The sequence below is a fragment of the Gallus gallus genome, chromosome 31 (assembly GCF_016699485.2).
Source record: "Gallus gallus isolate bGalGal1 chromosome 31, bGalGal1.mat.broiler.GRCg7b, whole genome shotgun sequence".
Taxonomy (NCBI): Eukaryota; Metazoa; Chordata; class Aves; order Galliformes; family Phasianidae; genus Gallus; species Gallus gallus.
In genome coordinates, this window is record NC_052562.1 from 2,442,955 (window position 1) to 2,457,334 (window position 14,380).

Below are 14,380 nucleotides of genomic sequence, written 5' to 3' on the forward strand. Positions count from 1 at the left end.
GCACTCAGATCTGTCACGGAGTTACCTAGATAGATCTGTGCCCATGACAGGGGGCAGTAGGCTTGCGGGCCCCCCTCTCCCCCTGGCTTCCCGAGAAAAATGAAGCGGCGGTAACAATCTAAGAAGGAGAACTTATTTTACTAACTATGATGTTGGGATGCAAGATGACACGATACAATACAATCTAATTGGGAGTAAGGATAATAAACCAAACTGCAATGAGGGAGAGAGCGAAAGAGCGATAGAGAGAGAGAGAGAGAGAGTGAGAGAGTTTCTGAAACCAAAAGCCTTACTTGATGAAGGCGCCTGGCTTGGAAAGCACACCCACTCCTCTCCCGGCAGCAAGCGAAAGTGAAGAAGCACCGCGCGCAACCAGATGACGTATCTTCCGTGATGTGTCTTCCTTCTCTGACCGTGAGGTCCTCTGGGATACGAAGTTCTTCTCTTTCGACCATGATGTTATGATGTGGAATACCAATAGCGAAGTTACAAAACCATGACATTCAGACTGCAGGATGATTTCCTGATCTGATGGATCTGGCAGCACCACACACCCTCGCTGACTGCTATTCCGTTCAGCAGTGAATTGGCTCTGCAGGGCTGCCAATGGCCCCTGCCAGGATTTCAGCCTTCCATCAGCAGTGTGCTGAATGACAGCCTCTCCTTCTGGGCTGTCAGCAGCGCTGCTCCCAACACAGCGCACACTGTGCGGTTCTGAGCCCAAGGCATTCCCGGTGGGGAAGGGCACACAGTGCCCCTTTTCAGCTCCTCAGGAACAGGGGAGCAGCCCAGCACTGGCATTTCCCAGGCAGCCATGGCTTGGCCCTGCTTGGACCTCTCCCAGCATGGAGCCTTCCTGGGGTAGAGCTGAGAGGTCACCTCTGCACCTTTCCACACGGAGGGGATCTGACAGCACCGCCCCGTGAGTGTCACGTCCTGTGCATGGAGGGTGGGAGTGTGGAGCACAGGGACTGCGGTGCTGTCACACAAGAGCAGCTCAGCACCACACAGCTTTCATTCTCACTGACCCCTCCCAGTGGGTTTGGGGTGAGAAATGGAGAGAAAGAGGAAGAATTTGCAGGTTCAGATAAAATCTATTTACTGAGACTGAAAACGAAGAGAGACATAACAGCAATGATGATGAGATATATGACTATATTTTCCGAAGCAAGTGATGCACAAAGGAATTGCTCAGCACCCAAAGACCAATGATAAAACTGGAACAGAATAGGAGGCAGGAAATATTGTGGAATTATAGGGGATCTATAGGGCATCTGTAGGAGATGGAAGGGGAGCAAAGGGACATGTCTGGGGATCTCCAGAGGAGGGGATAGACTTGGGACAGATGAGGGGTTCTACAGGAATGGTGGTGGTGTTTCGGAGTGGATGGGAGAGGCATTTGGAGGTTTTCAAGGTCTGCTAAGTGTTTTGCGGGGATAAAGAAGGACTTTGGGGTAAGAGATGAGCATTTAGGGATTTGGTGTGTCTGGGAAGCATTTGGGATGTACCAGGTGAGAATGTGGATTGTTCGATTTGGGGAGGTTATCTGGTTTGTGGTTAGAACAGGATATCAGGGAGTCCCAAGCAGGGAATTTGAGGTCTGTCCCCTTCCACACACCCCAGAAATGAGACACATGGGGAGGCCCATCAGCGCGGTAAATCAGTGCTCACTGTGGTGTAGATGACAGGGGACTGGGGGGCAGTGGAGGAAGTGGGAGGACTGGGAGCACGGGATGGCAGCTGGCATCTCGGTGTAGGTCAGATCCTGGTTGTCCCTGGAGGGCCCCTGGAGGTATGAGGAGGAGAATGGGGTGCTATCATGGGGGTCCCCAAGATGATGTGAGCTGAGTGTGGGTCTGTGGTGTAGGTATGTGGGGGATGTGGCCATGAGGAGGAGTCTGCGTTTGTGACTGGGCTTAGCTTTGAGGTCTGCATGGGGGATGTTTGGGGGTCCAGCCGTGGATTTGGGGTGCCCATAGGGTCTCGAGGTGTTTAGGGACTGGTGGAACACAAGAGGCTCAATTTTGGTGTCCCCATGGGTCATCGGGTTTCCCTGTGGGTGCATTTAGTGCCCCTCTAGTGAAGTAATTGTTGCCTACAGGGTCTAGATGGGGTTTAAGGCTTGGAGAATCTTTTGTTCTGGGTATTTAGGGGTATCTGAGGGCTGGGGTTCCCCACAGTGCAGGTTTGGGGGTCATTTGGGGTCCCCATGGGGAAGGTTTGGGTTTCCATGGAAATGCGAGGTGTGGGTCCCAAGAAGTGAACTGGGATTTGGGGTCCACTGACCCCGACACTTACCTGCAATTGCACTGACTCGGGCATCTCAGGGGTGACACCTGCATCTAAAGAAGAGGGGGAAGGGTGGGAGTTATGTGTGGGCCTTGAGGGACAACCGGGGATCCATAACAGATCAGTACGGAGTCAAAGAACACAAAGGGAATGACTGGGGGGACCTGTAGGGAATGGAAACCATTTTAGTCCTTCCTCACCAGCACTCTCATCTCTCCATGTCCAGAGGCTACGGGCATCGAGGACAAAGTAGAGGCCCAGGCTGAAGACCAAGACAGCAGCACAGCCCCTCAGCACTGCCTCCACCAGGTTCCCATGGGACCGCCCCGTGGCACCTGTGGGCTCCGAGTGTTTGGGTGTCCCCATCACAGGGCAGGGATGCCGTGACAGTTCCACCCATGGCTGACACTTGGGCCCTACAAATGGGATCTCCGTCCTAACTGGGGTTGCAGGTGTGGGTGTCACCTCCACCACCATGCAATCTACATGGGGTGAGGACACAAATGTGTGGTCCTTGGGGTTCTAGGATTTTTTATTAGTGCTGGCAGTGGCCAGAGTCCCCCTCAGTGGGTGAAGGTGGCTGTGCCCCACCAGTGCGATCCTGGCACAGGATACGGAGCTGAGCATTCTATTCATCTCTGTGCAGGAGGAATGTGCCACCACAACCCCCATTCCAGCACTGGGTGGTGACCTCAGTCCCCATTCCCACATGTTGCCTGGGCTCAGGGAAATGCTGAGCTGAAGGAAGCTGCAGTCTTGTGTGCAGGGAGGGGAAGAGATGGGACTTGGCCGTGTGGGAAAAGCTCAGGGCCAGCCGGTGTCCACAGTGCCCTCACCTGTCAGCACCAGCTCCACGGGGTCACTCTGATTTGGATGTCCTCAGATGGCTTTGACACCTGGTACCGACACTGATATGTCCCGGCGTCCTCCAGGTTTGTGACAGCAAAGGAGAACTCAGCTGCATCCTGCTCCTTGTCTTTTTCCTTGTTAAATCTCAGAGATTCATTGTGCCAGAGCTGGACCCAGGTAGCCATGCGGGGCAGGTGGCAGCACAGGGTGACAGTTCTCCCCCATGGACACCGCCTGGCTGGGGTGCAACGACAGGGAGGGTCGATGCACTAGGACAGGGGACAGCAGTCAGCCTTGTCCCTGCACACCATCCTCAGCCCCTCTGCTCTCTCCCTGACCACGCTCCCATCCCTTTATCCCCATTCTCCCTCTGTTCCCATACTCACATTGCTGTGCCTCGCTTGCTGTCACCAGCCACCAACCTGCAAGGGACACGGTTCAGGTCCCACACAGGGCCACCAACCCCCGTGGCACCACATCCCCATTGTCACTCACCAAGGAAGAGGGCCACCGTCATTGGTGCCATGAGGCAGGAGCAGCTTGGGGACAGCGCGACTGCAGTGGAGAAAGAAAGTGGCCGGAGAGCTGTTGTCAGTTCCTCTTGTGGACAGAATGCTGTGGTGTTGTCTCCTCATGTGGTATTTGTGGCCTCCAACTGGGTGGTGGTACTGAGGGCACCTAATGGTGACACACACAGAGCACTGCACACATCCCCAGCCGGGGCATCCTACACAGACTGTCGCCTCTCCAGCTCCTGGTCTGAGATCCACTTCCCCTTTCACGCAGCTGGGATCCACCTGCAGCCATCAGCCCAGCACAGAGTACCCCCGCCCTGTGGTCAGAAAAAACAGAATTCCTGCCGTGGCACCAACCTCTCAGCCACGCATTTCTCAGGTGAGTTCTCCCAACCTTCTCAGCATCCCTCGCTGTCACCGAGGGAACAGAGGAGAACTCCACCTGTACTCCCACTCTGCCCACTGACCACCCCAGTGCCCTGAAAACCCTTTGCATGGCCCTCAGGCTTCTCTCAGAGACTCCCTCTGCCAACACCAACCACAAAAACCACACGTTGTAACACAAACTGCCCTCACCACCCCACTGACCGCCCTCCGCACTGCACTGGAGGAGAAATAGAAGATGAAGGGGTCGAGCGCAGCGCTGAGGGTGGTGAGGAGCAGAGCATAAGTCCTCCAGTCAGGGCTGCGCTGCTGCACAAAGCCCACCACATGCGAGATGTTGTAGGGTCCAAAGCAGACCCCAAAGTTGACCATGGTGACCACAGCCAGCCCCTCAGTGCGGTACTTCTTCTGCAGTGGGATGTGGGGTCAAGTGAGGAGGGCACGGATGAAGCAGATGTAGCAGACCATGGTGATGGCAGAGGGGATGAGGAAGAGGATGAGGCAGAGTGAAAGGCGCAGCAGTAGGACGAAGTGCTGCTGGGTTTTGGATAAGTCGTCGTAGCAGTGGTAGCCCCGGTGGGGTTGGGTCTCAGAGGTGTCGTGGGAGGTCGAGGTGGAGGTGGTGTAGAATGGTGTTCGGAATGATGATCTTTTCTTCCAACATCCACAGAAGGTCAGATGTGGAAGCTTGCAGGGAGTTCACTATCATCGTACGGCAATTCAGGAAAGTAATGACGTGGAAATTTGGAGAGGAACAAGCAGTGAAGGAATTGCTGACCAACTCTGGCAATTCCAGTTCCACCAGCCAGGAGGAATACAGGGACAGTTGGGTTCAGAAAGGAGTGCCCGGTTTGAGAGGTTCCTAAGATTCACCTTTCTCACAACTCACCGAGTGGGACGGGACATTTTCCTTGGCATCATGGGCAGAATGCCCTGGATAAAGAGCAAGAGGAATCCAGAAGGGCTATGATCTGAGTTGAGAAAGAGGATTCTTGTTTGGGCCATGTCTGAGCTCTGTGGCAGCCGCTCACGTCTACACGAGTTCAGCCTGATGGAGAGTGCAGAACGGATACAGGACTTGTCAAGAGGACGTTGATTGAGATCTGGTGAAGGTGAGGCCATTGTTTGTGGAGTTTGAGGTGCCGCAGTGATAGCAGTGCAGGCAGGTAGATGTGTTGTGCACCAAATTGAGTGAGGAACTGAGTCACTGAGAGCGGTGATAAGGAGTTTGCAAGCTGAACTGGAAGTTGAGCCAAAGGTGTGCTTGCATGCACAGATAGCACAGCACAGTTTGCAGAACCATCTGCACGAGGGTTAGATCTGCTTTCAGAGGGTGTGCAGTTTTTGTACCTGTTTGCAATCCATGCATGATGGCCATCTGATGACCTCTCAACCTGAATCATGAGAACAGCTTTTCCATACTGTGAGAACAGCCTTTTGCAGACCTGGGGCGGATTCAAGCTGAAGGACAGCAGGCTTGATTATATGGAAGCTCAAGAAGGAAATGTGGAGGCCGCAAAACTTGTTGCCAAGTGAAGATAAGGAAGTAGAATAGATGTCCCGCTGTTGCAGATAAGGCAGCAAAACAGATGGCTCAGCTCCATGTACCATCAGTGGGAACAGGTTTCGTTCTGCACCACCTTGTAAGGCTGGAAATTCACAGCGACAATAATTACCAGCCTTCGTCCCATGTGGTTTTCAGGAAGGCAGTGAGATGGTGAGGGGAGGATATCCTTTCTCTTTCTGCTCTGCCTGACCTCACAGCACAGTTAGGAGATATTTTCCCTTTCTCTTTGGTGTGATATATTACTATTGATTCCTTGATAAATTGGGTTATATCATACTTCATTACCATTTTGAGTAAAAGGGTTTTCTCCTTATCTCAGACAGTTAACGCCTCTTTCTCATCTGACTTCCCGAGCAGGAAGGTGTGAGGATGGGAAGGGCCTAGCTTTTCCCTGTCATGGTGTCATGGTTCAGTAATTCTGCATTTTATTGGTATTCCACATCATAACAGCATGGAGAGCACGGGTAAATAAAGGGTTAGTACTCCAGGTCCGTGGATTGACAACCTTCCAGATACCTGCTTCTCAGAAGAGAAGAAGAACTGCATATCCCAGAGGACCTCACGGTCAGAGAAGGAAGATACGGCATGGAAGTCACGGGATCGGGCTCTGTCGGCTCTCTCTCTCTCTGGTAGCCACGCAGAGGGCTGGGTGTGCTTCCAAGCCATGCGCCCTCACTCAAGTAGGCCTTTTAGTTTTGGAAACTTTCTCTCTCTTGTTTTGTTTGATTTATTACCCTCAATTTCAATTAGATTGTATTACTTTGTGTTATCTTGCATTCCGATATCATGGCCAGCAAAGTAAGCTTTCCTCCTTACATCGTTGCCTCTGCTCCATTCTCTTTCCCTCTCTGAGCCCAGGTCCTGTTCCCCTACTCCTTTCCCTTTTTCCTTCTCTTTTTTTTGCGAGCTATTGGGCCCACGGGTCTATTGGGCATAGATTGATCTAGATTGATCTAAATAGCTCCATGACATAGGGATTAGCCATAAACTGGGGGAGAAGAGAAAGTCTGTGCGTGGGAGGGCTGTGTGTGGGAGCAGCAGTGAGGGGAAGGGCAGGAGAGCTGACTTCCCCCTTTTGGTGGTGGAAGGAGAAATGCTGGAGAGTTTGTGAGCTCGATGGAGATGATGGAGTCCAGATGGAGGATTTTGTGGGGCTGGATGGAGAACTTTTGGGGCCACAGGGAGATCTGGGAGCTGCATGAAAGATCTGCAGTCTCGATGGAGATTTGGGCTGGATAGAAATGTTGGGTTGGTTGGAGGCTTTAGGTCTGAATGGAGCCTTGTGGGCCTGGATGCACTGTGTCTGCCTGTAGAGATCAGAGTTGCATGGAGATTTAGGGGCTGGATGGAGGTTTCAGAGGAGATGGAGATTCTGGGGTATGTGTGACATTTATGGGGCTGGATGGTGTATGTGGGGACTGAATGGAGTTTTTTTGGGTGGATGGATGGATGGACAGATGAGCAACAGAGTGATGGAAAGCAGCCCACACAGCTGGGAATCTGTCCTCAAGGACAGGGAGAGGAGCAGAGCTGTCAGATGTGTAAGGCCGCTTTGCTCAGGGCACAAGAGCTCTCCATCCCCAGTGCAGGCAGTCCGGAAAGGAAGGCAAGAGAGCAGCATGGCTGAAGTGGGACCTGCTGGTCAAGTGGAGAGCAAGAAGCAGATGCACAGGCAGTGTCAGCAGGGCCAGGGATTGTGGCAGGAGGGTGGTGCTGGTGCTGGTCTGTGTGGGGCTGGGGGCAGGAAGGCCAAGGCCCTGATAGAACTGGACGTGGTGAGGGGTGCAAAGAAGAACGAGGAAGGCTTCGACAGGGCTGTCAACCTGAAAAGGAAAGCCCAGGAGGGCAAACCCAACAGTGAGTAATGCAGGCAGGCTGGAAAAAACAGACAAGGAGAAGGCAGACTCCTTCATGGGGTATATGGGTTCCGCACACAGCCTCTGTGTGTCAGTAGATTTAATCAGACTCAAAAATGCTGTCCCACATTCTGAGAGCAAGGCAAGGTCCATCCCTTGTTCCTGTCCTTCTCATTCAGACCGTGGAATTATTTCCTGATCTGATGGGTCTGGCAGCACCACACACCCTCGCTGACTGCTATTCCGTTCAGCAGTGAATTGGCTCTGCAGGGCTGCCAATGGCCCTTGCCAGGATTTCAGCCTTCCATCAGCAGTGTGCTGAATGACAGCCTCTCCTCCCGGGCTGTCAGCAGCGCTGCTCCCAACACAGCGCACACTGTGCGGTTCTGAGCCCAAGGCATTCCCGGTGGGGAAGGGCACACAGTGCCCCTTTTCAGCTCCTCAGGAACAGGGGAGCAGCCCAGCACTGGCATTTCCCAGGCAGCCATAGCTTGGCCCTGCTTGGACCTCTCCCGGCATGGAGCCTTCCTGGGGGAGAGCTGAGAGGTCTCCTCTGAAGCTTTCCGGACCTGTCACGGGCACAGCTTTACCTACATAACTCTGTGACACCAGAGAAGCTGCATGTCTTGATGTCTCCTTTTTGCCAGGTGGTGACTTCAATCATTGCATGAGCGCTCTCATCCCCCTTTCTGTACCATCACTGCAACTCCTCAAATGGACCATGATTGCTTTCCTCCCTGCATCTCTCTCTCTTACGTTCCTTTTCTGCTTCTCTCCAATTTCTCTCCTTTCTTTTCCTCTCTCCTCCTCATTTTCCCCCCAGTCATCTTTTACGCTTCTCCTGCAGCAGCCATGAACCATGACAGCCCAGGGTTGAGAGCGTGTGGAGCACCTCAACAGGCGCAGTGTGCAGAGTGCATCTCTCCACTTGTCGCACCCCAGAGGGGCCCCACAGTGCAACCACCCCTATGTGCTAATATGTCCACATCAGGAGGTGACATCATATCATCCTGAATAAGAAAGGGGAACTGACAGCAGCACTCTGGCCACTTCCTTTCCCCTCTGCAGTCCCACTGTCCCCAAGCTGCTCCTGCCTCATGGCACCAATGGCAGTGAACCTCATTCTCGGTGAGTGACCATGGGGACGTGGTGCCACGGGGGTTGGTGGCCCAGTGTGGGACCAGGACCATGTCCCTTGCAGGTTGGTGGCTGGTGGCAGCGAGCAGGGCACAGCAACGTGAGTATGGGGACAGGGGGAGAATGGGGACAGAGGAAGGGGTGCGAGTGGAGGGGGAGAGCAGAGGGGCTCAGGAGGGTTGTGAAGGGACAAGGCTGACTGCTGCCCCCGTCCTAGTGCCCCGACCCTCCCTGTCACTGCACCCCAGCCAGGGGGTGTCCCTGGGGGACAATGTCACCCTGCGCTGCCACCTGCCCTGGCTGGCTGCCTGGGTCTGGCTGTACCAGGAAGGAGGTTGGCCGTACAAGAAGGGGAAGAAGAAGGATCAGGACACGGCCGAGTTCTTTATTAGCACACTGCGGGAACACGCAGGTCGTTATCGGTGTCAGTACCAGGTGTCTTGGTCAGAAGAGGCATCAGAGAAGAGTGACCCTGTGGAGCTGGTGCTGACAGGTGAGGACACTGGGGACAGCAAATGGCTCTGGCTGCTCCCCACAGGGCCGTGTCCTACTGCTGTCCCCTCCCTCATGCAGATCTCAGATATCCCCCATCCAGCATTTCCCTTCACCCTGAGCAACATGTGGGAACAGGGACCAATGTCACCATCCGCTGCTGGAACAAGGATTACGGGTCCACCTTCCTCCTGCACAAGGATGGGAGCTCAGACCCTCTCAAGCACCAGAACTCCAGTGGTGGGGGCACAGCCACTTTCACCCTCTTTGGGGTGACCCCAGCTGACAGTGGCACCTACAGGTGCTCCCTATCGCCCCTGGCGCTACGCCTTCTTGTCCTCACCCCCTTGGGGACAGCGTGATGCTGGAGGTGACTCCCACACCTGCACCCCCAGGTGGGTCTGAGCCCCCCATTTGCATGCCCCCCTGTCATGGATGGGTGGCTGTGTGTCTGCATCCAGTCTGCATGGGGGTTGTGGCTGGCTATAGGGACACCCAAACTCCCAGACCCCACAGGTACTGAGGAGCAGTCCCGTGCCAATGTGGTGATGGCACTGGTGAGGGGCTTTGTGGCTGCACTCGTCTTTGGCCTCGGAGTCTCTTGTCATCGATGCCCGCAGCCTCTGGATACGGAGAGATGACAACTGTGGTGAGCAAGTTTAAATGTCTACCATCCACTACTGATCCCTGCAGTGTCCCCCGCCTGCCCCTTCTATCCCATATAGACCTCCCAGGTGTCCCTTGCCTCCCTTTCATCCCCTGTCAATTCCCGATTGTGCTCCTGGAGTGTGACTCAAGGTCACCCCATAACCCACTTTCTGACTCAGGAGCCCCCCCATAATGCATGAGGCTGTGAAGTTCCTGATTATTGTCCGGGTCATAAACCCCGTCTCCAACTTTCCCCCTGGGGCCTCACCAAACCTCACCAGGGAAACCCAAACCCTGCCCAGAATTACACCTCGGGACCAACAACCCCATATGGCTCACCCTAACTTTACATGCCTCCCAAATCCAGCCCACGGGGAACCCAAAATCTGCATCCGGGGGGAATCCCTAGACACAAAATCTCAGCCTCGAGACCCATTGGAGCCCTCCAGGCCCTAAGCACACCACAGATCCCATAGTGCACCCACAAACCCACTAGAAGGTACCCCAGAAACCTCTCATATGGAACCCCAATCTATGACCACAGGGATGACAAACCTAATCCGCTATGGTCCGACAGTCCCTTAACACTCCAGACCCCGTGGGCACCCCCAAACCACAGCAGGACCCCCAACCATCCCCCCTTGGGATCCCCAAATAGAAGGACCGCACAGCTCCAGACCCTCCCTCTTGAACACCACTCCCAAATACCAACACAATCGGTCCCCCTCCAGAGCATGTGGGAGACCCCCATGGTGGCACCCCGCTGTTCCCCTGTGTCTCCAGGTGCCCCCCCCAGTGACAGTGAGCGTCTGACCTACGCCGAAATTCATGCTGTGACCCCTGCTTCCCGGCCACCCATCAGCCCCCCATTATCTACACCCATGTGGGCAGTGGGGACCCCTGCTGATACTCCCACACCGACAGTACTTCATTTTTAAGGTGCTCTGAATGGGACACACCCCAAATTCCCCACTTGGAGCTCCATGATACAGCAATCCCATCCTTATACCCCTAAATCCCAAGAAATCAAACATCCCCAAATCCTCCCGTGTGCAGCTCATCTCATTTAAAGTCCACCAAATCCCTGAATTCTCCTCTCTCACCCCCAAATCCTTCCTGATTCCCCTCAAATCCCGTTACTTTCCTTGAGATCACAAGTACTCTTAATCCACCCCAAAACAAAACACCTCTGCTAGATAACCTGCAAATCCTTCCAGTCCAACCCCACAATTCCACTGAAGACCCACTCACCCCACTTCCAATTTGACCTCCTGGAGATCCCTCCCAGAGTCTCCCTCCTGCTCTTCTGTCTTGCAGCTCCTCAAAATGGATTCAAAATGATTGCTTTTCTCCCCCCCATCACCTCTCTCCCTTACGTTCCTTCTCTGCTTCACTCCATTTCCTCTCTTTTCTTTCTTTTACTCGCTCTTCCTCATTTTCCTCCCAGTCATCTTTTAGTCTTCTCCTGCAGCAGCCATAACCTCAATTTCCCTGGAGGTAGCAGAGAAGGCAATAACACCACTGCCAAAGTATCCTTTATCCCTGTCGCTCATTCACTGCTACTAGGAAGTCCCCTAATTTTGTTGCAGGGCAGTTGATTGGTTGCAGATGGAGAGTTCAATAAATGGTCTTCTGTTTCCTCTGAGTCACTGTCTGACGCTGTTGCCCTGGAGAGCCCAGGCAAGCACGGATTGCCCAATTAGGGCACTGTGCAGAGAGTGTGGCGTGCGCTGGGGGACACCATGCCAGGGGACACACTCACAGCCCTTTGGGACAGCGTGCGACACCCCAGGGTTGAGAGCGTATGGGGCACCTCAGCAGGCGCAGTGTGCAGAGTGCACCTCTCCAGTTGTCCCAACCCAGAGGGACCCCACGGTGCAACCACCCCTATGGGCTAATATTGCCACATCAGGAGGTTAAATCACATCATCCTGCCCAAAAAGGGGAACTGACAGCAGGTGTCCGGCCACTCCCTGTCCCCACTGCAGTTTCGCTGTCCCCAGGCTGCTCCTGCCTCATGGCACCAATGGCGGTGGCCCTCATCCTCGGTGATTGACAGTGGGGACGTGGTGCCACGGGGGTTGGTGGCCCTGAGTGGGACCAGGACCGTGTCCCTTGCAGGTTGGCGGCTGGTGACAGTGAGCAGGGCACAGCAATGTGAGTATGGGGACAGGGGGGGGAGAATGGGGACAGAAGGAGGAAACTGTGGTCAGTGTGCCAGCAGAGGGACTGAGGAGAGTGTGCAGGGACAAGGCTGACTGCTGTTCCCTGTCCTAGTGCCCCGACCCTCCCTGTCGCTGCACCCCAGCCAGGGGTTGTCCCTGGGGGACACTGTCATCCTGCGCTGCACCTCCCCCAGCTGGCTAGCAGGATCCAGCTCTGCCAGGATCAGCGTCGGACTTCCTGCATGGACAAGTATGAGATGCAGGATGTAGCTGACTTCTACATTTGCACAAAGCGGGAACATGCAGGGACGTATCGGTGCCAGTATCAGGTGCAGAAGCCATTGAAGACATCAGAGAAGAGTGACCCCGTGGAGCTGGTGGTGACAGGTGAGGACACTGGAGACAGCGGTTGCTGTATGCTGTGTCCACATGGCTGTGTCCTATCACTGTCCCATCCATGAACACAGATCTGAGCTTCCCCCCACCCGGCATTCCCTGAGCCCTGGGGGACACGTGGGGATGGGGACCAACATCACCATCTGTTGCTGGAACAAGGATTATGGGGCCACTTTCCTCCTGCACAAGGACGGGTGCTCAGCTGCCCTCCAGCGCCAGCACCCCGATAATGGGGGTATGGCCACCTTCGCCCTCTTTCAGGTGACCCCAACTGATAATGGCACCTATAGGTGCTCCTACCTCATCAAAGGCTAATTCCCCTTACTGTCCTCACCCCTTGGGGACAACGTCACTCTGGAGGTGACACCCACATCTGCACACCCAGGTAGGTGTCAGCTTCCATTTGCATGTCCTCAGTGACATCCATGTGTGGCAGTGTCCTCTGCATCCCATCACCGTGGGGATGATGTTTGGGGATGGGGACATCCATATCACCCGGACCCCACAGGTGCTGCCGTGGAGTCCCACAGGAACATGGTGGTGGCAGTGGCAGGGGGCTGTGCTGTCGCCTTTGTGTTCATCCCCCTCCTCATCATCTTCTTCCTCCTCACTACCCGCAGATGCCAGAGGTTGAGAGATAAGCGCCATGGTGGGGAATGGGTTAAATGGCTTCCAACATCTATAGATCCTCCATGCGTCCTTCAGGTCCCCCCTAACACCCACTCCTCTCTTCTCTCCTTTTTTTTGTTGCAGGTGCACCCCCCAGAAGGCCCGAGGCTGTGCAGCTCCAGGTCAGTGTCTGGGTCAGGCAATCCCAAATCCCAGTCTGCCCTTCAGACCCCAAACCCAGCTCGGGAACCCCAATCCTTGCCCACTGGGAGCACATAGGACTCTCAGCCCCATGTGGCTTAACCCAACTCATGTGCATCCCCAAATCCAGCCGATGGAAACATTTAATTTGCACCAGGGGGGCTCCCCAAGCCCCACATTTAAGTTCCCAGACACCCTGGTGCCCACCAAGCCCTGAACAGCGCCCAGACCCCACGGGCATCTTCAAACTGAGGAATGGGACCTCAACACTGCCCACGGTCTCCAGTGTCTGACCCCTAGGGACCCCAAATCTCAGCCCCAAACCCATCCTCTTGGACACTCCCCCTGCATACTTACAACATGGGTGTTCCCCCCAAGCAAACTGAGGACTCCCATAGTGACACTCCCCTGTCCCTCTCTGTCCCCAGGCGCCATGCAGTGACAGCGACTGTCTGACCTATGTTGAGCTGCAAGCGGAGCCCCCCACAACTCGGTCCCCTGGTCCTCCTGCTGACTCCCAACCCCCCACTATCTACGCTGATGTGCGCACTGGGGGACCCCACTGATGTCCCCATATGTGTGGACATGGCACGTGGATGTAGTGTGCACAGATGCACTTCAACCGTGCACACTGCTGGTGTGCTGTGTGTGCTTACAACCACGTGTGCAATACATGCATGTACCACTGCATGTGTTCATGTGAATTACATGCGTGTACACCATCACATGTCCTCAATTAATTTACACATGTGTGCTTTGTGCTCTGTGCCTCTGTATGTGTTGTGTGCCTCTTACGCGTACACTGATACATGTACACAATAGTGCACACGTGTGTCCTTATTATGTGCCCCATGGCACATCTTCATCACTCGAACCCAAACCAGCAGCAATCCCGCAACATTTCTGGTACAGGACTCCCACTTCTGGAGAGTTCCCCTTCTCCCCCTCCCCCCCGACCCACTCCTGTGGGAGAATTCCTACTCTGAAGGGTTTATTCTTCTTTTTGAAGGCGGATTCCTATTTCTGGAAGGTTTTACCTTTCCTCTTCCTCAGGAGGGTTTTATTCCACCTTTTCAGGACAATTCACAGTTCTAGAGTATTTTACCTGACTTTTGGGCAGGATTTTACCATTTCAGAAGATTTTGCCATCATTCCCAGCAGAATTATTTCTTGTGGATGCGTTTATCCGAACTTTTAATGAAAATTCTCTTTCCTGGAAGGTTACATCCTCCTTTTGAGGTAGGCTTCTTGCTTCTGGTAGTTTGATACAGT

The 14,380-nt window shown here is 54.3% G+C and overlaps 1 protein-coding gene and 2 pseudogenes across 1 annotated transcript; 2 read left to right on the forward strand and 1 right to left on the reverse strand.

Moving 5' to 3' along the window:
• Positions 1-1,527: 1,527 nt before the first annotated feature.
• Positions 1,528-3,906, reverse strand: LOC100857375 (annotated as a pseudogene).
• A 4,598-nt stretch (positions 3,907-8,504) lies between these two features.
• On the forward strand, positions 8,505-9,688 carry LOC112531328 (platelet glycoprotein VI-like; the record flags this gene model as incomplete). The annotated part of the gene is given in 7 exon segments (XM_040654018.2): positions 8,505-8,588; positions 8,662-8,697; positions 8,815-9,090; positions 9,171-9,397; positions 9,399-9,431; positions 9,433-9,484; positions 9,597-9,688. Coding segments are annotated over 7 exon segments (747 nt in total), but the record flags the coding sequence as incomplete, so codon positions are not given.
• Positions 9,689-12,037: 2,349 nt separating this feature from the next.
• Positions 12,038-13,674, forward strand: LOC121107799 (annotated as a pseudogene).
• The last annotated feature ends 706 nt before the right edge of the window (positions 13,675-14,380 follow it).